This window comes from Spermophilus citellus, assembly GCF_964194105.1.
Source record: "Spermophilus citellus genome assembly, chromosome: 4".
In the NCBI taxonomy this organism is placed as follows: domain Eukaryota; kingdom Metazoa; phylum Chordata; class Mammalia; order Rodentia; family Sciuridae; genus Spermophilus; species Spermophilus citellus.
In genome coordinates this window covers 15,226,530-15,252,004 of record NC_138185.1, presented here as the reverse complement: position 1 = coordinate 15,252,004, position 25,475 = coordinate 15,226,530, and the positions used below count along the sequence as shown (strand labels likewise).

Sequence of the window (25,475 nt, the reverse complement as noted above, 5' to 3'; positions counted from 1 at the left end):
ACTCTCCTGGGGCTCTGGGGCACCAGCTGGGCCCCATCCTCCAAGGGTTGCCCCCAAAGACAGTGTGGAGGAACAATTATTTCAAAATGTTTTTGCTAGTGCATTATAATTATACAGCGGCATTCATTGTGACTTATTCAGACATGCACACATCACAACTTGATCAATTTCATTCTTCAGTTACTCCCTCCCCAACTCCCTTTCTCAACTCTACTGGTCTCCATTAAATTTTTAAAATCGGTGCTTTATTTCTATACCTAAAAGTGAGATTTGTTGGGATATATTCATACATGTGCAAGGAAAAAAAAAAAAAAAGGACAGGGACAGGAATTGGGTTGCCCCCAATGAAGAACTGGCTTTTCCCTCCTAAGTTCTCTTTGCTCAATGTCCAGCCTATGTCAGAAGAAAGGGACCTTCTTGCCTTCCCCCTTTCTTTAGTCACAGCTTTCTTTTCTCAGGTCTCAGGGGAGACCCTCTTTTAGAACTCGAATCTCAGAGAGCAGGGGCTACGTGGAACAGAACTACTAGCTCATTTTGCCTCTCTGGTTCCAACCCAAGACTGTCCACCCAACGAAAAGCACTTTTTTGACAATCATTGTCTTAAAACCCACCATCGCTCATCCCTTGCCAGCAGCTTGGACTGTCGTGAGGGTTTGCTCTTCCCCCCTGTGCCACGTATGTTTTGGGTCCAAGATTTTGAAAACCAGTGAAATTAGTTTATGGACACCCCCTCCCCAGGCCCACAGCGTCCAGCCCCCTTTGTCAGATGGAGAGGTTCAGAGAGGGTGGATACCAAGCTGGAGCTCAGCTTCCCCCCTCCTCAGGTCTCCTGGTACTTCTCTAGGCTCAGGACTGAGAAGCAGAAGCCACAGCTGGCCCCGAGCTCTCTTTCTGGGCCTGTCCTTTCTCTGTGTCTCTGTCTCAGCCTCATCCCTCTTTGTCAGCTCTGCCCTGTTTTTCCTTTCCAGTCTCCGCCTCTGGAGTCTCTTTTTCTCCCCTACAATCTCATTCTCATTCCAATAAACCATTTCCCTCTCCGCACCCATCCCACCCAGAGATCACAGCACACAAAGGCCCTTTTGTCTCCAAAGATAGTAAAATCTCCTCCCTCAGGCCTTGTCCTCCAGCTGGGCCCTGCCCTGAACGGGCTCAGGGACTGAAAATAGACCCTTTCTGCACAGGCCCCACATTGACCTGGATGGAGCGCGTTTTCTTCCCTCTTGATCATCCCTACCTGGGCTGGACCTGAATATGTCACCCATCCCCTCCCTGACGCTCCTGTAGTAAAGTCCTTAGAGATCCGAGGCAGTGGACCTTTCTGACCTCTGAGCTTCCAGGAGGGTCAAAAGACAAGGGAAGGCGAGTGGGTAGGAGGGGTTGGGGTGGCGCCTGGGGAAGCAGCCTACTGGAAGAGCAGGGGAGGGGCTGACAGCCAGGGACCTACTAGCAAAGGTCAGATCCATGTGCTGGGGTAGGTAGCTATGTTACTCCATTTTGCAGAAGAGAAAAATGGGGCTTAGAGTGAGTCTCAGTTTCCAAATTCTGGAAAGGATTGGAATAAGGGAATCAATGTTGCAATGAGGGGCAGAGTTTTAAATGTTCTTTCTTTTAAAAAACAATGGTGATTGGACTTGCAGTGATCCAGACAGACACAAAAAAAAAAAAAAAAGAAACAATGGTGATAGTAAATACTAGATTAAAAAATATATGCATGGACCCTCATAAGGGAGAAAAATGGTTTTCCAACTCTATATCAATTTCCCAAAATGTTCTGGAGGTGTAAGTGGCAGGGGACCCTCTGGGGTCAGTGGCAATCATAGACTCACACAGCGAGTAAGGAGCAGAACTGGGATTTACATTCAGCCTCATCTGCTTCCAAGGCCTGTGTTGTCCTGGGTCCCGAGTACCCAGATAAGGAGAATGACAATCCCTGGCATTTATGAAGTGCTTGGATGGGAGTCCCTTGGGCTCTTGATCCCATTGAATGATCACAGCCACTTTAAGTGACAGGTAGTGTTCCAATCCCCATTTTACAGAAGCTACATCTGATCCTATTCCCTATGAAGTAGACAGGCCATGTTTTAAGCCCCCACTCTCCTGCCTCTCAGCTAAGAGACACCTTGACGTTTGACAAATGTACAGACAATTAAGAAAAAAAAAAAAAAGCCACTGTAGCGTGGGAATTCAAGATGATCTCCCGGATTCACCATTTCTGATACAGCCTTTAGGAAGAGCCTGGGCCAAAGGAGGAATGGGGATGGGTGCAGTGGTACTGTAACAGAGGTTCACTTGATGCTGTGACTATATCCCCTGTGGCCTTGAAACTTATGTGTTTTTTTTTCTTTTTCTCAACCTTCTCCTCCTTGATCTTCTCTTTTCTGATCTCTCCTCCCTAATCTCACTTTCTCTGAATCACCTCTAATAAAAGCCCCCTAATCCTGAGGATGGGCAGAATCATAGCCTTGGGAGAGGAGTACCCAAGCAATAAATCTTCTTTATTTCTTTTTCTAAAAACCATGTCCTCTTAATTGGATAGGCATCAGGGACAAGGACCAAGCTTTCAGCAACAGTAGCCCTTGTAATCTGCCAGCTTCTTAGGAGGCTGAGACAGGAGGATCACAAGTTTGAGGCCAGCCCGGGCAATTTGGTGAGAATGTGTCTCAAAATGAAAAACAAAAAGGACTGGGGGTGTAGCTCGGTGATAGAGTGCCCCTGATTTCCATCCCCAGTGTGGAGAAGAAAAAAAAGTTTTTAGATACACAAAGAGGAAATGAGCAAGTTGGCTTCTTTCATGCTGCTGTGCCTTGGACATTGCGGACTCAGATCCGCAGAGGGGACAAGGACTTGTCAGTCTGGCTTATTGCAGGGCTTTCCCAGTGGAGGGGGAAACCGTGGTGCAGAGAAAGATAACATTTGAACCTCTGCAAAATGTTGGAGTGTTTGAAGACCTTCATGGCCACTCTCATCTGATAACTCATTGACTCAATCTATTCTGCAACCAAGAGGGTTGACCCTGGAGCCAGACTGCCTGCATACAAATTGTACTTAGTGGCTGCATGTGGTCTCAGTGATTCAGGCTTATCTGTAAAGGGGGACACTGATAGTTTCTGCCTCATAAAGTCATTCAAAACATTGCACAAATGAATACACAGAAAGCACTTTAAGTGCACCTGGCACATAACTAAATGAAAGTCTCAGCTCTGGCCAGGTATGGTGGTGCACACCTGTAAGCGCAGCAACTCAGGAGGTTGAGGCAGAAGGTTTTAGGCCAGCCTCAGCAACTGAGCAGGTCCAAAGCAACTTAGTGAGACCCTGTCTCAAGAAATAGAAAGGACTGGGGTTGTGGCTCAGTGGTAAAAGCTCCCTGAGTTCAATCTCCAGTACTCCCGACCCTCCAAAAAATTTTCAGCTCTGAGCATAGTGGCCATTAATATACACGAGGGTTGGGCAAACAACAACCCATAGCCAAATCAGGTCCATTCTGTAAATGATGTTTTTTGTTGAAGTGTAGCTGTGCTTCTTGGTCCTTGCTGCCCACAGCTCCCTTGGTGCTTCAGTGGCAGAGAGGAGGAGTTGACACAGACACTGTGTGGCTCTCAGAGTCCAAGACATCTACAACATGGTCCCTTGCCGAAAAGGTTTGCTGATCCCTGAGATCAGTAATGGTCCAGTTCTCCAACAGGGACTGCCAGGCAGTAAACGGAAGATGAACATAAATGCTTTATTGGAACTGAAATGCTACCTAGGAGAAGAACAGGGAATTATTTTATTTGTTTTTTAATATGATGCATTTATTTATTTACTTATTATTGATTTTATTATTATTTTTTAAATGCACGACAACAGTGTAAGGCATTATAATCCTTATTATACATATAGAGCACCAGAACAGGGAATTGTAAGATAAGAACACAGTCTAAACTAGAATGGATGGTCTGGTAGGTCCTCCTGCAGAGGGATTTATTTTTAAACAGACTGTATTTCTTTTCTTTTCTTTTTAAAAAATATTTTAAAATTGTTGATGGACCTTTAATTTATTTATTTGTATGTGGTGCTGAGAATCGAACCCAGTGCCTCACGCATGCCAGGCAACGTGCTACCACTAAGCCCCACCCCACCCCAGGCCCAAACGTATTTCTTTTAGAACAGTTTTTGGTTTACAGCAAAATGGGGAGGAAGTGCAGAAGTTCCTGTGCACCGCTCATGTTCACCTGTGCATAACTTTGCTCCATGTGAGAGGCGTGATTTTGGATGAAGAGAAACTCGTCAGGTTCTGGGGAAGAGAGGGCCGTGTGGGTGGAGGGCTGGGGAGAGGGTGCCCAGCAATGCCAGGGCGAAAAGATCTCCTGGGTGTTGGGGGAAGAGAGTGAGATGACTCACCCTCGGGAGGGAGGTGGGGGCCATCAACAGTCTTGGAACCTCAGTCAAGGGCAATGGCCCAGCAGGTAGGGATTCTAGCCCTAGAATGACATGATCAAGTTTTCACTGCAAAAGAAAGATCTGACCTCATCAATAGAGAACAAATTTGGGGAGGGCCAGAGAAGATGCTGGGAGTAGACAAGAGGCCTTTCACTAACTCAGGTAAGAGGAAGATGGCTTGAGCCAAGCTGAGAAGCCAAGCTGAGAGCCCAGGTGTTAGGAGTGGGGATCAGGGCTGCAGACACAGGTGCGCCCCTGAGGAAGGAGGTGAAGGAAGTGCGGACGGACCCAGATGAACTGTTGCCTTTGCCAGTGAGGCTCTGGGAGGGCTGGTTTAGGCTTCTGTTTTCTCTACGAGGAAGGTCAAGTGGATTGAAGTGGAAAAGTGTTGAGGAGAGCAAGGTCTGACATGGAGGTAGAGAGGGAGACAGATGGAGGAGCAGGGAAACCCGGTGGGAGTTCTGGGAGTGTGGAAGGGCCCTTCCCGGTCAGCGATCATGAGTTGCTGATGGGCCATCCTCCTTGGTTTGGTCTCAGCAGCAATTGGCCACCTGGGTCCAGGTTTGGCGGTGCAGGAATGACATCTGCTTGCTCATTGCCATGCCACCGGAGTCTAGTACAGGGCCTGGGATGGAATCACTTCCCAATAAACCTGCCAGAAGAATGGGAGCCCAAGGGTTGTCTCCTAGCAATTCTCTGCACCCGCCCTGAGACACCAAGAGCACCTTCTCAGGCTCAACTCCTCATCTCCATGTCTAGTGAGGCAGGGCAAGGCCTGTGTGCAGCCTCCAGCACCCAGCAAGACACATTAAACTCAGTGCTTCCCTCTTCTCTCCTCTCCCTCAGCCTCCCCCTCTCCTGCATCATGCCACGCCCACAGTTTGGAGCCATAAAACTCCACCCAATCTGGACTCTCACCTCAGGGCCCTCTTGCCCAGTTCCTTCCCTCAAGTTGAGGACTGACCCCCTTACTTCTGGCCCCAGGAGCTCCTACCTCCAGAGTGCAGGTCTGGGGCCTGAGTGGACCTCAGGTCTGGCCAGGTCGCCGTTGCCATGGCGATAGCGACAGTCCCCAGCCACAGGTTCCCTAAGTGACTGGTTACTCTTTAACGTATCCACCCACCTTGGGTGATTAGAAGAATCAATAAGATAACCGGGTGGTAGCAGCTGGCTGTGCTCACTGCCTTCCTGGTGGACGGGCGCCTGGTGACCGCGCTGCTGCCGTGTGGGGGTACCCCCGCTCCTCCATGCCCCCCGAGTGTCCAGCTGGCTGCACTAGGTCATGGTCAGTGTGAACACGCCCCTCGGGGCTCCCGTGGACAGCACTTATGGTGAGTGGGGCCAGTGGCTGGGGCTGGGGAGGACTGGACAGGGTGGGACTGTGATAAGGTTTTGAAGGCCGTAGATCACCCTCCGATGTGTTTCTGACAAAGCGAAGGTCCTCCTAGGGCTCTTCTAGAGTGGCAGGAGCCACGGAGTTGGCGCGTGGCTTGCTTCCCTAGGGTCTCCAACAGGGGCATGGCCTGTGTGCGGTGAAAAGAGCTCGGTGGGGCGGCTGGAGCTCTGGGCTTGGGTTTGGTTCATGCTGCCTAGGAATACATCGAGGGGTCCCAAGACGCCACAGAATGACCCAGACCAATAACACTAGCTCACAGAGAACCGTGGCTGGGCCCAGCTCAAGTTGCCATGCGTGGTCTAGCCGGGGTGGGGACTTGAGCGAATGATCCCAAGGGAGGGTCAGCTTGGTTCCTCCCTATCTCTGTTGGTGCTGGAGAGAACCCAAGGGAAAGAGACATCAAGCCCTGCCCAACGTGGGCTGTCAGGAGCTGAGGATGTTCTCGTGCCTCAAGGAGTGTCACTGTGTTGCAACCAACAGTGGGATCTAGACTAGAGGTGCCCGAATGTCCTCAGTAGACGGAGTAGAGGTTCGTCTAAGATGGAATACCATCCCATCCTTGAAGGAAAAAGAGCAGATCTATGTGCAGATGGGGAAGAACCTCCAAATTCCAATAAGTGGAAAGAGCCAGCTGAAGACCGGGGTGTCATTTCTGATTACAAAGTGCATATTGATGTATATGTGTGCACATGTGCTTGTATTTGCACAGAAAATTCCATGGGAAGACACACAAAAACTAGTGACAATTTTATTTCTGTGAAGGGAAATTCAAGAGAATGTTTTTCCTTTGGGGGGCATGTTTTGAAGTTTAAAAAACTAGGTGCATTTTATACACCTAGTTGTCCCCGAAACCTCATACATAGAGCTTGGCCCTTGGAATGCAAAAGAAAGCCATTCTAGTTGTACGATGGAGGCCAAATCGCTCAGCACCTCTATGCCTCCATTGATCTCTCTGGAGTGGGGACAATACTGAAGTCCTTGACTCTTTTCATCACACAGGGAGGTTGTAAAACCCGGACACCACCCTCCTTAGAAGGAATGATTTAATGTCATCATTAACTAATGACAGAGGCACTGAGGGACTAACTCAGGGACTTGTCTCTTCACCAGCCTTGGCTGAAGGACTGAATAGCCTGCGGCCAGCCAAGACCTGCAGCAGCCATGACCTTGGGAAAGTTACTTCCCCTCTCTGAACCTATTTCCTCTTCTGTAAAATGAGATAATTCATGTATTTCATGGGAGGAGGGGGATTAGAAGAGATAGCATGGTCAGAGGGCTGGGCTTTCATTGTGCGTGGTGTGTGTGTGTGTGTGTGTGTGTGTGTGTGTGTGTGTGTGTTGCTAAGAATCGAACCCAAGGCCTCGTGCATGCTAGGCAAGTGCTGTGTCTCACTAAGCCACATTCCCAGCCTAGCTCTGCATTACTTAATACATAAATGTTAGACTTGATGGAACCCAGGACCAGGGGAATATTCAATTTGTTTCCAAAGGTAAAGGAGAGTCAGCTCCAGGAAAGGACAGTCCAGGCCATTAGCCTAGGCTAGGGGTGAATAGAGGGCCTCCAGAGTCCCTCCCAAAGGGTAACTCAATAGCATCATAACCGATAACCTCTCACTGTCTCATCTATCTACTTTGGAGGACGTCCACATGTCCTCTTATCCTGGCCCCTGTCAGTGATCACCAAAGAGCCAGAATTTAATGGACAGTTGTTGGAGTGCTTGGATGGATGGATGATGAACGGATGGTGGATGGATAGATGGATGCATAGATGGATGGATAATGGATGGATGATGGACAGATGGATGGATGATGGATGCATTGATGGATGGATGATGGATGGGTGGATGATGAATGGATGATGGATGGATGGATGGATGGAAGATGGATGGATGGATATATGGATGAATGATGGATGGATGATGGATGGATGGGTTGATGATGGATGCATAGATGGATGCATAATGGATGGACAATGGATGATGAATGGATGGATGAACAACGATGGACCTTAGCACGCTCAGCTTGCGTCATTCTTTATTTATCCTGGGAACAGTCCTGTGCATGGTAGGTGTCAAGCATCATCCCTGTCTTTGTTCACTAGAGGCCAATCATGTCTATCCCCGTCAGTTGTGCCAATTGAAAATCTATCTAGCTGGCCAAATATTCCCCAGAACGTGTGACAGCTGGGAGTTACACAGGAGCAAGAGTAGTGGCTGTGTTGTCTGCTACCATTGAGCACCCTGGGGCTCACGTGTGGTGACTTTGCTTTGGGTGCCAGGGTCTATCCCAGAATCAGGTCTGGGTCTTCCCTGAGCAGCTGTGAGGAGAAGATGCCGGTGGTGCTTTCTGCATACTAGCCTTATTCCTGGGCATATTATTTTCTTGCCCTTGTTTTCCTTGCTTATTTCTTTTGGCCCTTTGGTAGATTATCATTTCTGTAAGTGCCTCCAATCTCCGTGAGAACAAAATCCATAGTTGTCTTTTTGTCACAGGTTTCTATAGGTTCTGGCCTCAAGTAGCCTTTGGTGGAGGTTAACTGAGTGGATGAATGAGGAAAAGGATGGATGATGTGTTAGTCAGCTTTTTGTTGCTGTTGGCAAATACCTGAGAAAAATAACATAGAGGAGGAAAGATTTATTTTTGCTCACGGTTCCAAAGATTTCAGTTCACGATCAGCTGGCTCTGTTGCTTTGGTCCTAAGGTGAGGTGGGCTCTCATGGTGGAAAGGCATGATGAGGAAGGTTGGTCAGCTCATGGCAGCCCAGAAGCAGAGAAAGAAAGAGAAGGGAACAGGACCAAATACACCCTTCCAGGGAAGGTCCCTGTGACCTCCTTCCTCCAATGAGGCCCCTTCTTCTACAGTCTTCACCATCTCCAAGGAATCTATTTAAATTATTAATCCATCAAGTAGATTAACCTACCCATGAAGTCTGAGGCCTCATAATCTAATTATTATGAGTCCTACCTCTGACACATGAAACTTTGGGGACATCCCAGATCCAAGCCATAACTGATGAATAAATGAATAGATGCTGAGGGGGATGGATGGGGGGTTGATGAGTGGAGTGATGGCTGGGTGGGTAGATGGATGGGCAGAAGAGGTGGGGAGTTAGGTCGACAGGACAAAGGAATGAGTAATTGGGAAGATGAAGGGGTAGGTAGATGGGCAGGCACCTACGAGTAGTTAGGTAGGCGGGTGATTATGGACGGATGGGACAGGTGGAGAGATTTGGACACATGTGATAAGTGAAAGAATAAGTAGCTGAATAGATGGTGGTTAGGGGATGGATGATTGGCTGAATGATGTAATGAGCTGGTGGTAGGTGAAAAGAAGGATAGATGGATGGATGGATGGATGGACGGATGGATGATTGAGCTGAGATAGCCTGGAACAGAAGGACTATCAAGAGCTCAGGACAGGACGAGTGAGGAGACAGAATGATTTGGCCACAGGGCAATAATCCTTTGTCAAGAGAGTTCATTCTACTTTTCCTTTATCTTTCTTTCTTGTGTGTGTGCGGAGGGGAACTAGGGATTGAATCCTGGGGTGCTCTGCCACTGAGCTACATCCCCAACTCTTTTATTTTATTTCAAGACAGACTCTCACTAAAGTTGCACAGCATGGCCTCAAACTTGCAATCCTCCTGCAACAGCCTCCCAAGTTGTGGGGATTACAGGGGTGCAACACCATACCTGGCAGGAGTTTATCTGTTTGTAAGTGCCAGAGGAGGCTGGTTTTCTGAGGTGTAAAGACCTAGTCCCTTCGCTCTACACCATTTGACTTCAGGCCAGAGCAGAGGTTCTTGTCATAGGCCATCTGGTCAGTGACTCTCTGACTTACAGCTATGTGATGGTGGGTTCTTTGAGTCACATTTCCGTTTCCCAATTTTTTCATCTTGTTTGTTATGAGGATTCCATGAGCTAATGAGGGAGAGTGAGTATTACTACAGCCTGCTTCGTCCCTGTAAAGGGTGGTAGGCCTGGAATTGAAAAGGACCACAGGTGCTGGCCAGCTATGGGACCATATCCCATCTCAGGCCATGGATGTTCCAACCCTTCATTGCTAAAGCACCCTCTCCCCCTTCTTTCCCATGTCCCTCTCCACACATCTTCCCATCCCACCCACTCAGCCTTCAGTGGTTCACAAACCTAGTTGCTCTTGGGAAACATTCTTAAGCCAACCTATGCTGGGGCTCCATTCAGACCTGGTGAATCAGAATTCCTGGGATTTCTAAACATCTGTAATTTTGTGTTGCATTCCACCTGTGATTTTGGGTATTCAGGTCAGCTGCAATAGGGAAATGGTTGGCTCTCTTTGTAGAGTGAGGAATGGACACCCAAAGTATATCCTGCTGCACCCAGAAGCCTCCCACATTGATTAACTCATTATTCACTTGTTCACTTCTTTGTTGACTGTCCACTGGGACGGTTATCCGCAAGACGTTCTGGAAGGCACGGGGGCAGCATAGAAGAACAAAGTTTGCCTTGGAATCTGGGACTGTGCTCAATTTGGTGGGATCACAGACAAACCAGCAACCACCAAGACAGAGGACCCTGAGAGGGACAGATAGGGCACTGTGGGAACAAAGGGAACTTGAGGAGGAGAAAGGACGGAGACCTCTTGTCCCCGGAGGAGCAGACGGATCTCTAAGCTGAAACCTGAAGGTTTTGCAGGAGTCATCCAGGAAAAGAGAGGAAGGGCAAGAGTGTCCCCAGCTGGAGGAACAGCAGTTGCAAAGGCTGCCCGGCCACACTGCATGGATTTTATTGATAACTGAATGCAATTAATTCCACCATCTATGGAAAGTGTTGCGGTTGTTTCATGATTGAGTTACCTTGTCCTAGAAACATCCTGAGATGCTCCAGTGCAGGAACCATGCTGCCCATTTTATCCGATGCACAGGCCTCTGGCATAAGGATGAGCTTGCAGAGAGGAGAGAAGTGTGTTTCCATGGGAACCCTTTCCATATAACACCATGATGTCAGCGAATTTAAATGCTTTGTCCATCAAGGTGGGAAGTCTTATCCCCATTATACACACAAGAAAATCGAGACTCAGAGTTGCAAAGTGAGTTTCCCTGCATCACACAGCAAAAGGCTGATTAAAATCTAGTGCGACCCAATCGTCATTCTTCCAGCTACACATCTACCCCTCATAATGGCACCTGAGGGACTGTGTGACTCAGTGCTGCACCTTAGAACCTGGCATCGGCTGAGTCACCTCCTACCTATGTGGCTGAGAGTGGGTTCCTTAGTCTTCTGTGCCTTGTGCTCTTCACGTGCTGACTTGGGGGATATGACCAACATCTCTTTCGTAGGGTACCAGCAAGGACAATATGGTTCATATCTGGGAAGTGCTGAGTGTCTGCATATAGAAAGTGCCATGAACACCAGGCATACCTGTCATCCCATAGAAAGTGCCACTCCCAGCTACTTGGGAGCCAACCGGGGAATGTAGTAAGACTCTGCCTCAAAATAAAATTTAATTAAGAGCTGGGAATGTAGCTCAGTGCTTGTCTAGCTTGTGTAAGACCCTGGGTTTGATTCATAGTATTGCAAGAAGAAAGTGCCGTGTATATTTGAACTTCTGCATTAGTATTACCTCCACAGAGTGTGCACCTGCTGTGTGCAAAGTATTGCGTGACTGTTGTATGCAAGCATCTTTCTAGGTGTTGTGGAGCAAACAGATCTGAAGGAGGGACAGGCAACTGACTCTAGGATGCAACTGTCCATCTGCAGAGTCAGGGCAAGGCCTCTCTCCAAGCCTTCAGATGCTGTGTGACATGTGCAAATTTTAGATTAAGTGCTTTAATAAAAATAGTATATAGGTAGTGACAAAGCTATAGAACACTGCCAATTGGTGAATTTAGGTGAAAGGATACATAAGTGCTCACTATACTAATCTTTCAACCTTTAGTAGGATTGCAAGTTCAAGGCCAGCCTGGGCAATGTAGTGAGACTCTGCCTCAAAATACCTTACTCTTATTCCTTTCAAAGTAATTTGTTTTGGAAGATGAAACTGTTCAAAGTTGTTAGACCTGAGTTGGTCACAGTGGTGCATTCCTGTAATCCCAGCTACTCAGGAGGCTAAAGCAGGAGGTTCACAAGTTCAAGGCCAGCCTCAGCCTTTTGAGAGAAGACCCTCTCTCAAAATAAATTATTATTATTTTTTTTTATAGAGAAAGGGATGCAATTCAGGGGTAAAGCACTTGCCTCGCATGCAGGAGGCCCTGGGTTCCCTACTGAGCACAACAACAAACAATAAAAGGAAAAAAAAAAAGGTAGACATAAAAATGGAATAAAATAAGACAAAGCTAGAAGATTTAACTTAACATTAAGGTCTTTGTATTGTAACTCTAACACAGAGGTTGGCAAACTTTCTCTAAAAGACCAGACAGTAAATATTTTAGATTTTGCCGGCCAGAGGGATCTGTGGCAAATATTCAGCTCTGAGTTGTAGCACAAAAGCAGCCACACACAATAAGTAGATGAATGAGTGTGGCTATGTGCCAATAAAACTTTATTTATAAAGCAGGCAGTGTGCCACATTTGGCCCAGAGGTTATACTTTGCTGGTCCTTGCTTTAATATATTGAATATTATTTACGTAAAGGCCCTTGAAGTACAGTTTTGTCTTTAAGTAGATATATTATTCCTAGAGTATAATTCAGCAGTCTGCATTAGAAATTGGGGATCTGTTACCATACAGCCCTCCAAAACCTTAATATTCTGGACAAAATCATTTTGGCCTAGTTGCTGTTCACATGATTTACTGACTTGCTTTATTTCTTTAAAAAGTACCATTCTTAACCTCCAAAGCAGAAAACGTGTATGAATCGTAAATGCATATAGCCGTATGAAATTGCACAAAGGTGACAACTTTAAAAAAAAAAAGATGTAAAATAAAATATATTGTGGGCATCCCATGTAGTAAAAGTAAGGTAAGAATAAGGGGTGTGTGTGTGTGTGTGTGTGTGTGTGTGTGTGTGTGTAAAACTTTTGTTTCATCCGTACATGTCTGTGGGTATGTATGTGCTTGTGGTTGTGATAATAGCAAAAACCTGTAGACCCCCTACAGGGGCTTTATGTGAACCAATTCCTAATTTTCAGAATGACCCTGTGAGGGAAGTGCTGCGGTCTTCCCTGTTGTACAAATAAAGAAATGGAGCACAATGAGGAGGTCCTGCAGTCAAAGTGATGTGGGCTTACCCAGGTGCCGGCTCAGGCAAGTGGGTCCCAGGGACTCACTGTGCGGCCACCCTTTACCGCCACGGTATCTGAAGTCTGGGAAGCAGAGTGTGTTTCATCCTGAGGGTCATGGTCAAAAGGCTTAACAGTCACTGGACAGAATGTTCCCCAAGGTTCCTTTCAAATTTAAAAATAGCATACCCTCCAGTACGTGTACCCACATGGTACAGGGGCTGATTCTAAGTAGTAAGTGCACAAATGCTTTTAAAGCTTCACGAATTCCTTTTGTAGTATGTTAGAAAAATTCATGGCTAGCCTTTGAAGGCATTAGTATGAAATATCCTTCAAAAATTAACAAATGTCTTCAAAGAAAGAAAAATACCAAGTCAATAGTTACTGGTGAATAGAATACAGGCACAGCATCTCTGAGCAGAATCATGACGAGGAGAGCAGAGCTAGACCCAGGGCCAGAGCCTGAAATTGGCACCCAGCTCCTGGCTCAACCATTCTCCAGCTTTTGGGGTTTGTTTGTTTAATTGTTTTGTGTACATGTATTTTCCTCTTTCTTTCATTTCTCACTTTTTAAAAATCACTTATATAGTTCTCCAGCACTTACTCTGGCCAACCACTGTTCTCAACACCTTATAAACATTAACTCTTCCAGGCCTCACAATGGCTCATGGAAGGAGTCATCATACCATTTCTCAGGAGAGAAAACAGGCTCAGAGAGGTTAAGTAGCTTACCCCAAACCACACAGCCTACTCAAGGCAGAGTTAGATCTCAAGCCTGGGCACTGTCCTAGGAAGGGTGACACTAACTGCTTTAACAGACACACAACGAGCTGCAAGATGAACACTTCTTTCCTCCCCACAGCCTACCAGGGCTCCAACGCCTTCCTGCCTAGCTAGAAGGTGGGTTTTGTTTTAGTCTCCACACCACACTATGATAGGTGGAATTTTCTTTACAGTTCTGGGCTCTGTTTCCTTTCTCTGAAAATGGGGTAAACCTTGCCGGTTCCGCTCACCCCTTGGGACAGCTCTGTGATGAGGGGATGGAGTTGGAGTCTTCCGCAGACCGCTAAGAGGCACACTGGACGCCAAGCCAAGCGTGGGAAGCACTCTGACTTAGACGTAGTGAGGATTAATTGAGGTGATGTGTGGGAAGACCTTGCCTCAAAGCAGATGGTGACAGCTGCCGAAAGGGTGAGGATAAGGACGTGGACAGGCAATTGAAGATAAGGAACGCTGATTCATCACAAATTGGGATATACTTATCCAAGATCCTTCCTAATAGCAAGCTAATGCATTCTCCCTAAAGCCAAAGACCAGGAAGCAGCTGGACAGCCATGACCTTTAGAGATGAGAGGAAGATACAGGGGAAAGAGCCCAGAGCGCTGGCCCTGGGTGATACAGGCTCAGGAGACGGCAGGTGCGCGCTTGCTGTTAGAAGCCTGGGAGAATTCTCTTTCCCAATTGTGACCATCCAAAGGTCAGAATGAAACTGTATTTCAAACACCTGGGAATGTACCTGGAAATAAGAGCCTGGACAGGAAGCCATGGAGGGAGGGCAGAGTTGGAGGACTTGAGGGCCTAACTGTTCCAAGCCCCTACAGAATTCGCTTGGGCTGTGCCACACTCCAAATAAGTCCCCCGAGCTCTTTTCTTCCACCCAAAGGGCCCCCTGGGCTCTCTTGTTGTTCTCCCTGTTATTTCCTCCCTTCAGACACTCTCACCGCTCGCCGGCTCTTCCCAGGGATGATTTCTTCTCATCCTTTGGGTCTTAGTTCAGATGTCCCCCTCTCAGAGGCCACTCACAACTAAGCCAGGCCACTCACAACTAAGCCTGCCCGCTCCAGCCCATTGTCATCAACCCCATTATCCTGCAGCTTTGAAAATTTCCATTCCACCCTCTGCTCACCCTCTTGGACTCTTTTGCTCTAACTCAGCAAGGGATCAGGCTGTCGTGTTCCCTGCTGCGTTCCCAGCGTGGACAACAGGCTTGGCACACAGTAGGCGCTCCATAAATATTTGTGAGGGGACAGTTGAGTTAGGCTGCTGCCCAGCTGGATGGCCAGTGGTCTGGGAAGGAAGCGACGGCCTCTGCCTGGGCCCTGCCCTGGGTAAACAGGCCTCCCTCCACCCAGACAGCCTCTGTTTGACAACTGTCTGCCGTGGGACTGGCCAAGCCTGGCCACAGGGCCAAGGCCCCAGGATTCCCTGGGACAAGCAGCAGAGGCAGCCACACCTCAGGGAGGGCTTGTGAAGGCACAGGTCGCAAAGTTATCCAAACAGGCCTGAAGAAGGGTGGAGGAGGAGGTGAGACGCCAGGGAGCTGTACCCCAGCAGCTGCAAGAGGCCATGGCCCAGCTGCCTGTGGGTTCAGCCCCAGGAGCTGGGAGCCCCAGGGTTTAAAGGACAGTTGTGTTGTTTTATTTTTCATTGTTTAAATCAAATTTAAATTGACTGTTAACTTCTAAAAATCCCAACTTCCAGTTTCTTTCAAAAATTGGAAGCTCTACTACACTGATTCCCCATACCCATGAGACAATGGTCTATGGAACTAATTTCAATTAGGTGTTCTCTCTCTCTCTCTGTCTCTCTCTCTCTCTCTCTCTCTCTCTCTCTCTCTCTTACTAGGGGTTGAATCCAGGAGTTCTTAACCCCTGAGCCATATCCCCAGCCCTTTTTATTTTTATTTTGAGACAGGAAATTCCCTCTCAGTCTCCTTATCTCTAAAGGCTAAGTTCCCAGGGCCTCACTAAGTTAGTTGCCCTGGGTGGCTTTGAACTCATGATCCTCCTGTCTCACAGCCTCCTAAACCGCTGGGATTACAGGCAGGTGCCACCACACATGCCCAGTGGATGCAATCTCCTGCTTCAGGGAGCCGCTAAATTTTTTTTTTTTTAATGTGACTATTAGAACATTTAAAGCTACATTTGTGGCTCTCTGTTTCTGCTGGATGGCTCTGGTCTAGTCCCTTGGATTCCAGAGCAGTGACCACTGACCTGCACTTACCTCTTCTGTTCTTGAATGGACCAGTCCCAGCCAAACCCCTGGGGCCTGTGTCTCCAGCTGGGTCTCCCCTCCCCACACTTATCTCTAGCGTCCCCTCCCTTATTGCCTGACCACCTATTATCTATCCTCCGGAGGATCCAGGTCCCAGAACTCCAGGCCTGTCTACTAGAATTCTCCACTGTAGGGAGTCTGTCCCAGCCTCCTTTGTGATCTCCTTATCAGATATTCACAAAACAATGGTCAATCTGAAACTTAATTGCACATCCATTCTGTCTCCAGTCTGCCCAAGGTCCCAGATCCAGGGACTGAGGGTGGAGTTGGGTGGAGAGAGGATTATTTAAGGTTTTCTGTTTACAGGAAAGACCTGTCTTAGCTCCTCTGAGGAGAGGGCTTAGGAAAGAGGGAGGGGGAGGAATCTTGGGAGTGGTGGGACCACTTCCAATGAGAAGGCCCTGGGAGGGGCTGAGAGCTTGTGCTGTAGGGTTAGGAAGAACTGGTTTAGAGACCTGCAGGGGTGACTTGACCTTTCTGACCCTCAGTCTCCTTATCTGTAAAGGCTGCTTCTCTGAATTTTTGGAATTCTTCTGTCATGAACCTGCTTTAGTTAAGTGACAAAAAATATAGTTCTGGGGCTGCAGCTTGGTAGTAGAGCATTTGCCCAGCATGTGGGAGGCCCTAAGTTCAATTCCTAGCAAATAACAATAATAAATAGCAAAACAGTTATTTTTTTAATTTATGTAAGGAGGAATAAAATTAAATGGATATGGCATCTCATATTGATTATTTTTATTGTTTTATGACTAAGCAAAGAATTCCCAGTCCCCCTCCTCCCTACCAGTGCTGGGGATCCAACCCAGGGCCACAGATGAGCTAGTCAAGTGTCTGCTATTAAGCTACACCCCAGCCCTGGTTTATTTTTTGGAGGGTACTGAGTTTTGAACTCAAGGACACTCAACTACTGGGACACATCCTCAGCCCTATTTGTATTTTATGTAGAGACAGGGTCTCACTGAGTTGCTCAGCATCTCAACTTTGTTGAGGCTGGATTTGAACTCAAGATCCTTCTGCCTCAGCCTACTAAGTCACTGGGTGTAATACCAGTAATGGAGTGCACCACCACTTAGTAATTTTAAAAAAAAATTATTTATTTATTTTGGCACTGAGGATGGAACCAAGGGCCTCGTGGATGCTAGGCACGTTCTCTGAGCTACATCCCCAGATCCTGGACTCGGCATCTTAGTGTTGGGCTGCAACCTGGGGACTTAGAGGTGAAAACAGGTGAGGATTCTGGCGGTGTCCTCTTTGCATGCCCATTTAAACTGAGGCTCCAGGAAGAAAGGTGATCCGCAAAACCAGACCGCAAGTGGGTGGCAGAGCCAAGACTAGGAAGGCAGGTTTTTCCCAAGTGACTCGCTCAGACGGAAGGAATTCTTTTTTTTATTATTATTATTTTTATTTTTTAGTTTTCGGTGGACACAACATCTTTATTTTATTTTTATGTGGTGCTGAGGATCAAACCCAGCACCCCGCGCATGCCAGGCGAGCGTGTTACCGCTTAAGCCACATCCCCAGCCCGATAGAAGGAATTCTATTGTGAGTTGCTTGAGTTACACAAAATGGCCAGAACCTTTCTGACATAGAACTTTTCAGAGCCAGGAACTCATGACCAGGCCTTGGTCAATGCAGGAGAGCCCCCCCAAACCCTCCTTCCCCACAGTCCAAAGCATTAACTCCTGATAAAGCTCTTCCTGCCTCAAACGGAGAAATGTTTTCTCTTCCATATATTCCTGGTTATTTATTTTATTTTTTTTTAGGTTATCTAGATATTTAAAATCATAGGATTACTGAATTGTATGTTGCTGGTACTCGGTTCTGTCAAATCCTCCTGGAGGGTCACACTTTCTTTGGGTTTATTTTTGTTTGTCTAAATGAGAAATGATAGGTGACACAGAATGAAACCCCTGTCCCCACTCGATTCCGATTCCGTCACCCCTGCCACTCAGCTCAGAGGCGACCACTGTCAAGGTCTGGTGATTGTCATTATAACCAGACACGTTTTTGGACTTTGACTCTGCATGCTGTACAACATGAGCAATAAAAGGAGTACTTTGCATGCTTGGGAAATTTATTCAAACGGTGTGTTGCAGGCAGCCTTCAGCAATGCCCTGTGATTCACCCCACATAATGGCTTTTGGATCTTCCTCTACTGATCCACATAATGCAGTCGCTCACTTAAAATGCCTTGTATGTTTATTTCATTTTGTGACAATGGGGTTGTTTCCATTTAGTCACTATCTTTTTTTTTTTTTTTTTTTTTTTAAACTGAGGATTGAACCCAGGAGCTCTTACCCACTGAGCCACATCTCCAGCACTTATCTATATTTTATTTAGAGACAGGGTCTTGCTGAGTTGCTTAGGGCCTCCCTAAGTTTCTTAGGCTGGCTTTGAACTTGCCATTCTCCTCGGAGGCATGTGCCACCAGGCCCAGCCAGTTTGTCACCATCTTAAAGCCACGAACAACATTCTTATGTCTGTGAATGAGAGTTTCTCTAGGGCACCGCACAGTAGTGGGGCCTCTGAGTCTCAGGCAGCGGGCCTCTTCCTTCCCATGAGATCTTGATACAAGATCTCTTGTCCACCCCACACCTGTCAGCAGTGTTGGGGGTTCTCCTTGCTCCACATCCTCGAAAGCGAGCTGACGAAGGTAAAATGATGCTTCACTTTTCCATTTGCATTTCATCTATTGCTAGAGAGGGACGGAGGGGTTCTCTCTGTCTTGGGGTTTCCTCCCCTTCTGAGATTGTCTTTATCTTTTCCTGCTTTCTTATTACATTATTTGCCTTATCAATTTGTAGGAGTTGTTACTTTTATTATTTTGTCTACTGGGGATTGAACCCCAGAAGTGCTTTACCGATGAGCTACATCCCCAGTTCTTTTATTTTTTTATTACGAGATAAGATCTCACTAAGTTGCTGATGTTGGCCTCCAGCTCGCGGTCCTCCTGCCTCAGCCTCCTGAGTCACTGGGATTACAGGCCTGCGGCACCACAGTCTAGCAAGAAAGACCTTTTATACATATGTTTTTTTTTTTAAATATTTATTTATTTTTAGTATTTGGCGGACACAACATCTTTGTTGGTATGTGGTGCTGAGGATCGAACCCGGGCCGCATGCATGCCAGGCGAGCGCGCTACCGCTTGAGCCACATCCCCAGCCCTATACATATGTTTTTAAATAGCACACTACAGATAATTCAGTATGGCCGACACACCGTTCCCAGAAATAACATTGTTCTCAAAGTAGTGAGAACATAGTTCTCTTTTTTAAAAAAAAATTTTGTAGTTGTAAATGGTCAACCTGCCTTTTATTTTATTTTATTTTATTTTTTTAAAAGAGAGAGTGAGAGAAGAGAGAGAGAGAGAATTTTTAACATTTATTTATTTATTTATTTATTTATTTTAGTTCTCGGTGGACACAACATCTTTGTTGGTATGTGGTGCTGAGGATCGAACCCGGGCCGCACGCGTGCCAGGCGAGCGCGCTACCACTTGAGCCACATCCCCAGCCCTGCCTTTATTTTATTTATTTATTTTTACATGGTGCTGAGGATTGAATCCAGTGCCTCATACGTGCTAGGCAAGCGCTCTACCACTGAGCTACAGCACCAGCCCTGAGTTATTCACTCTTGATACTAATCCTTTTTTAGTTATATTAATGGCAAGTACTATTGAACATCTGTAGCTAATCTTTCCACTCCATTTATTTATTCACTTATTTATTAATGTACCATACTGGATACTGAACCCAGGGGCACTTAACTCATGAGCTATACCCCAAGTCCTTTTTTATTTATTATTTTGAGAAAGGGTCTTTCTAAATAGATGAGGTTGGACTCAAACTTGCAATCCTCCTGCCTCAGCCTCCTGAGTGACTGAGATTACAGGCGTGCAGCACTGAGCCTGGCTAGATGCTTAGAGTTTTAATGTAGTTATATTTTAGCTAATTTATAAAGTCATTAAATATAGTATTTTCCTGTATGGTTTGTGCTTTTTGTATCTTGTCCACTCACTATTCCAGTGCCCTGAGAGCAAGAAGATATCACCCTAAATATTTTCTATAGGCATGTAAGCTTTCATTTTCATAATTAGGTCTTTATTCCATAGGGATTGGGTTTGTGTGTGGTACGAAAAGAGAATATTAGCTTACTCAATTTTCTGTTGCTATAACAAAATACCCAAGACTGAGTAATTTATAAAGCACAGAATTTTAGTTGGCTCAGAGTGCTGTAGGCTGGGAAATCTAAGGGCATGGTACCAGCATCTTTTCAGTATCTGGTGGGGGCCTCCTGGCTGTGTCACTACATGGAGGGGCAGAGCAAGTTGCTTGTGGGAGCCTCTCTTGCCTTCAGAAAGCCATGAACACCCACCTGCATGAGCTCATTTAATCCTAAAGGCCTCACATCTACATGCCCTCAGCCTGTGCATTGCTACACATGAGCTCCTGAAGGACACATCCAAACCAGAGCAGAGGACATTTTTTTGTTGTTGTTATTTGAAAAGCCACTTGGTCCTGTACCCTTTACTGAATAAGGCATCTTAATTGCCTGATATGCAGTACCTACCACCACTTCTGTCTTCCATTTTCAAATATGTATAGACCTTCTTGGCTCTCCACGCTGCTCTATTTATCTATTTCCAGCAACCATATTTAAACAATTTTTAAAAGTGAGTGAATCTACAAGTACACCAAAATGAAGTTTCATTTTAAAAGAATGAAAAAACAGTTGAAATTAATTTGGGGGAGGTGGGTAGTGGATATTGAACTCAGTAGCATTCAACCACTGAGCCACATCCCCAGCTCTGTGTTTGTATTTTATTTAGAGACAGGGTCTCACTGAGTTGCTTAGTACCTTGCGGTTGCTGAGGCTGCCTTTGAACTCGTGATCCTCCTGCCCCACTTTGCGGTTGCTGAGGCTGGCTTTGAACTCATGATCCTCCTGCCTCAGCCTCCCAAGCCGCCGGGATTACAGGCCTGTGCCACCTTGCCCTGCTTATATTTTATTTTGACACAGGATTTTGCTATATTGCTCAGGGCCTCACTAAATTGCTGAGGCTGCCTTTGAACTTCTGATCTTCCTGCCCTCAGCCTCCTGAGCTTCTGGGATTACAGGCCTGGGGCAATGCGCCTGACAAGAGCTTCTAATTTTAGTCAGGTCCAACAGCTCTGTAAATGGTGCCATTGCTATATTTTAATGGCAATGCCTTGGCTCTCTGCTACACTGTGTCTCTCCTCTTCCCCAGGATCCAGGCCACATGGCCTTTAGCTCTCTGATTGTTTCCACCCCTTGCCCCATCCTAGGAAAATTTTATGTGTCTAATTATAAAATCAGAACCAGGTTCAGCTGTCCCTTTCTGGTCCTTTCTGGGTAGAATGCAGGGGGCCTCAGCTCTGGTGACCCGAGCACTATGTCCTTGTCACTGGCACCTGAGTCTAGGTTTGGGCAGCGGTTTCCAGGTGCAGCCTCTTACCTGCTGCTAGGGCAGCTCTCCCCACCACACTGTCAGGTGGTTTATTTTTGACCACTGCACAGGGTTTCTTGTGCCCCTCCATCAAGTTCAAACACTTCTCCTGAGTCACTTGGCTCTTGACGCTGCCTGCTCTCTATAGCAGTCACTGTGCCGAGCCAGTTCTGAGCCCTTCCTGTAGATCAACACCTATACCACTCACACTCCCAGTCACACGCTCATTGTCACTCCTATTTTGAAAATAAGAACAAACACACGGAACTGGAGGTCTAGCTCACGGAATAGCTCACTGTGCTAGCTTAGCATGTGGGAAACTCTGGTTTCCATCCCCAGTGCCCCAGGGTCTTTCCACAGGTGGCTTCCACTGAACTGTGGTCAGTTTGTATGTCTGCTCGGAAGGAAGATGAGGCAGTGTGGGCTTGGCTGATTCAGGTTCTGTGTCTCCTTGGGAAAGTCATCCAGGGAAGGGTGGCTGGAAAGGAGAGGAAGTAAAGGCAGGATCTGTGTGGGTGGGGGCCTCCCACAGTGCCTGCTTATCAGGTTATCAGGAGGATTCTTGGCAGAGTTTTTAGAGTGGGGTCTGAGAGCATCCTGCACCAGAAGCGTCTGGAAGCTCACGAAACATCTGCTGCCTGGGCCCTGCTGCTGAGCCCAGAGCCTGAAGGTAGGACCCCAGGGATTCGGATTTTCAATAATGGCCCCAGATAATTTGTTTGGACACTGAAATTTGAGAAGCTCTGAATTACTGGGAGAAAATCTTCTTATGCATCTAAGAGGTCTAGCACCATGGTGCTCCATCAGGGGAAATTTTGACCCCCAAGCGATGTTTTTAAATATCTGGAGGATTTTTTTTTGGGGGGGGGTTCACCTCTTGGGGGAGGGGCAAGGTGCTACCAGCATCTAATGAATTGAGGCCAAAGATGCTGCCAAGCAGCCTGCAAGCCCAGGAGAGCTCCTCCATGCCCCCATGCATGAAGCTGACAGCACCAAAGTCAGGAAACTCTGGTGGACAAGCAAGTGCTTTTCACTTCTTGAGCCCTCCTACGTGTAGAAGCATCTATGATTTCAATCCCCACCTTCCAGAACTTCTATAAGCATGAACTCCTTTCTGTTGATTGCCTACTGTTTACCAAGGATGTCAGCATATGATTAGTAGTCTCTCCTTAAAAATCTTTTTTTTTTTTTTTTTTTTTTTTGAGGGCTGGGGCTGAAGCACAGTGGCAGAGCGCTTGCCTAGCATGTGTGAGGCACTGGGTTGGATCCTTAGCACCATATACAAATAAAATAAAGGCATTCTGTCCTGACCTGGAAATAGTTAACACACAAGTAACCAAACATTTGTGCCATTTCAAATCAATATAAAGTGCTAAGGGGAAATAATAGGTTCAGAGACAGAGAATAAAGAGGCGAAGGATGCAGAGACCCTGCATAAACATATAGGAATTTCCTCCCAGATACAATAAAAATTAAGTCCACATCTGAAGGATATTTTTTTTCACCCAACAGGCATGCAAAGGACCCAGGAATCATATTCCAGGCAGAGGGCAAAGAATGTGCAAAGGCCCTGAGACAGGAAAGGAAAAAAAGGTGGGGGTGTAGGAGCCGGATGGAATAAGGTTGGAGAGGTAGAGAGGTTAAAAAGGAGGCTGTGCCCTGCTCTAGTCTCTGGCAGGGGTTTTATGAGCTTTATTATAAATGCAAAGGAGGTTGTAAAGGTGTAAGTAGAGGAGGATCTGATCCAATGTAGGCTTGTACAAGATCACCCCTGTCCCAGGCTGAGGAGTGGGTGGCAGGGGAGCCCGAGTGGAAAACAGATGTCCAAAGATGATGGGCGTTTCTGCCACCGCTGGTTCAGTTGGAGATGGAAAGATGATGAAAATTCTAGATACTGTTGGAGGTGGAAAGAACTGGGTTTTCTGATGAAGGGAGAGATAGCAGGTGAGGCGGGACACAAAGATAGTGACTCCTAGTATTTGCCCTTGAATTGTTGATGGGGAAGGGTGACAGGTATTTCGTGTAGATATTACTGAGGAAAGGGAAGCAAATCTCCCTCTGCACAAAGCTTCAGTGTGTCTGACTCCAAGGTCCAGTTTTTCCACTGCCCATACCCTCCAATTTCCATAATGGAGGGGTGACATTTAATGACAGCAATGTCATTAAATATGCCTCTGAATGCAAACGTGGGCTTCCGCGAGGAGCCAGCACAAAGCCTGGGACCCTCCTCCAAGGCGCCTGCGCACTGGCACCAGGTGCTGGGAACTGAGGCTTCAGGAACCCTGGAAGGGCAGCGCGGAGGCGGCCTGGGGAACCGGTTTTTACGTCTTGCGTCCTGATTGGTGCAGTAGCGACGAGCTGTTATTGGTGATTGTGTCGAGCTGGCTTCCGCGGGTTTGGAGAGATGTAGACCGACTGGTCCTGTGATTGGTGGGCCTGTGGCGCGGCTCCTGTGGTCGGTGAAGGCTCTGTGACAGCTACCAGCTACCTAATTCTGAGCGCCAGTTGCCGCGCGGGCCACTAGGGGGAGCCCGGGGAGTGCCAAGCGCGGCAGAGGTGCGTCGCTGTCGCCTCCTCCAGGACGCCCTCTGGCTCGGGGCTCGCAGCAGGTCCTGCTGCGCCGGGGGTGGGGCGGGCCAGGGAGGGGAAAGTGTGTCAGGGCTCCCAGCTCTGGCCAGGTGGCCACGCTTCTCTGCACAGCTCCTTTGGCCTCTTCTCCTGGCTCCTAGCCCCGTCGAGGACATTGGCTGACCCGAGGGGTGGGTCTGCGGGTTCGCGCAGGTTTGCGAAGGCCCAGGTCCAAGCTGCAGACCGCGGAGTCTATCGAGTGAGATTCAGCAGCCCCTTACCCTGGCTGGTACCCTCTGCCCGCCGCGGAGTCTCCCTCGTGCCCTTTAAGATCCTCAAAGGGCTTTTCCTAAGCAACACTGGGATTAAAAGTGGTGCAGGTGAAATCTTGCTGTCAGATCCAAAGACGCCCCCTACCTGTCCCGGTGTGCTGTCGCATCGTGCTGTGTCATTGTTTAACCACTATTTGAATGTACTTGGTTGTTTATTTACTTGATTTCGGTCCCCACCCCGCCTTTCCACCACGACCCAAGCTGTGTGCCAGGGGAGGGGGGGGATAGAGCTTCCAGAAACAATCCACGACTCTCATTTGGGTTTGAGATAAACCACAAACTTTTAAAGTATGAGTATGCCGCATGCATTCTGTGGGACCTACTTTAGAAAAGCATTCCGTTTTTCTGGACTTGCAGTTTGCCTGGGCAGCCTTGACCTGGCTTGCTGGTTGCAGCCCTGTGAGACAGGGCTCTTGCCCAGGATCTTCGCTGTGGCATCTCCTGGGATCGCACACGGGGCAGGTGCTGAATCAGTGGTGAACGCTGGGGCCGACGATTCCTTGGTTCGGTTGGCTCTTTCATTCAACCAACCGGTTATATTAAGCGCCACCTGGGTCCTGGGAATGCAGTGGTAAAGGGGACCCTGCTAGAGGAGGGGGCAGACGAGCACCACCTGATTAAACTGTGATGATGAAAAGCTCTGGGGCTGTGGGAGGTTGGTTGGCAGGACTGGCCAGAGGAAAATGACCAAGATGGGACTTGGAGGAGGGACAGGGAGGCAGAGATGTGACAGCTCTCCGCCAGGGAAGAGGATAAGGTGTGGGGTCTGCAGATGATTGGGGAAGGGCAGCAGAAAGAGGTGAAGACACTTACATTCACTGAGTGTCACTACCCACCACACAGACCCAAGAGTGACACCAGGGTGGCATTATGGTGCCCATCCTAAAGATGAGGAAACTGAGGCTCAGAGAAGCACAGTGCTTGGCCCGAGGCAGTCTGAGATGGAAAAGCTGAGCATCAAATTCAGGTCTAACAGATTCCCAAAGTGGCACTCTTCGAGAAAAGCTGACTGAGGCTCAGAACCCCAAATGGAGGATAAAG

At 47.5% G+C, this 25,475-nt stretch overlaps 1 protein-coding gene across 2 annotated transcripts in view; it reads left to right on the top strand.

Annotated features, from left to right (window-relative positions):
* Window positions 1-5,701: 5,701 nt before the first annotated feature.
* Window positions 5,702-25,475, top strand: part of HNF4A (hepatocyte nuclear factor 4 alpha) — a gene marked incomplete at both ends in the record, with an annotated part of 50,799 nt that continues 31,025 nt past the window's right edge. For both annotated transcript variants that reach the window (XM_081291847.1, XM_081291845.1), the window contains one exon: window positions 5,702-5,750. In XM_081291847.1, the coding sequence (XP_081147973.1) occupies window positions 5,702-5,750 (49 nt within the window). The remainder of the gene's footprint in view (window positions 5,751-25,475) is intronic.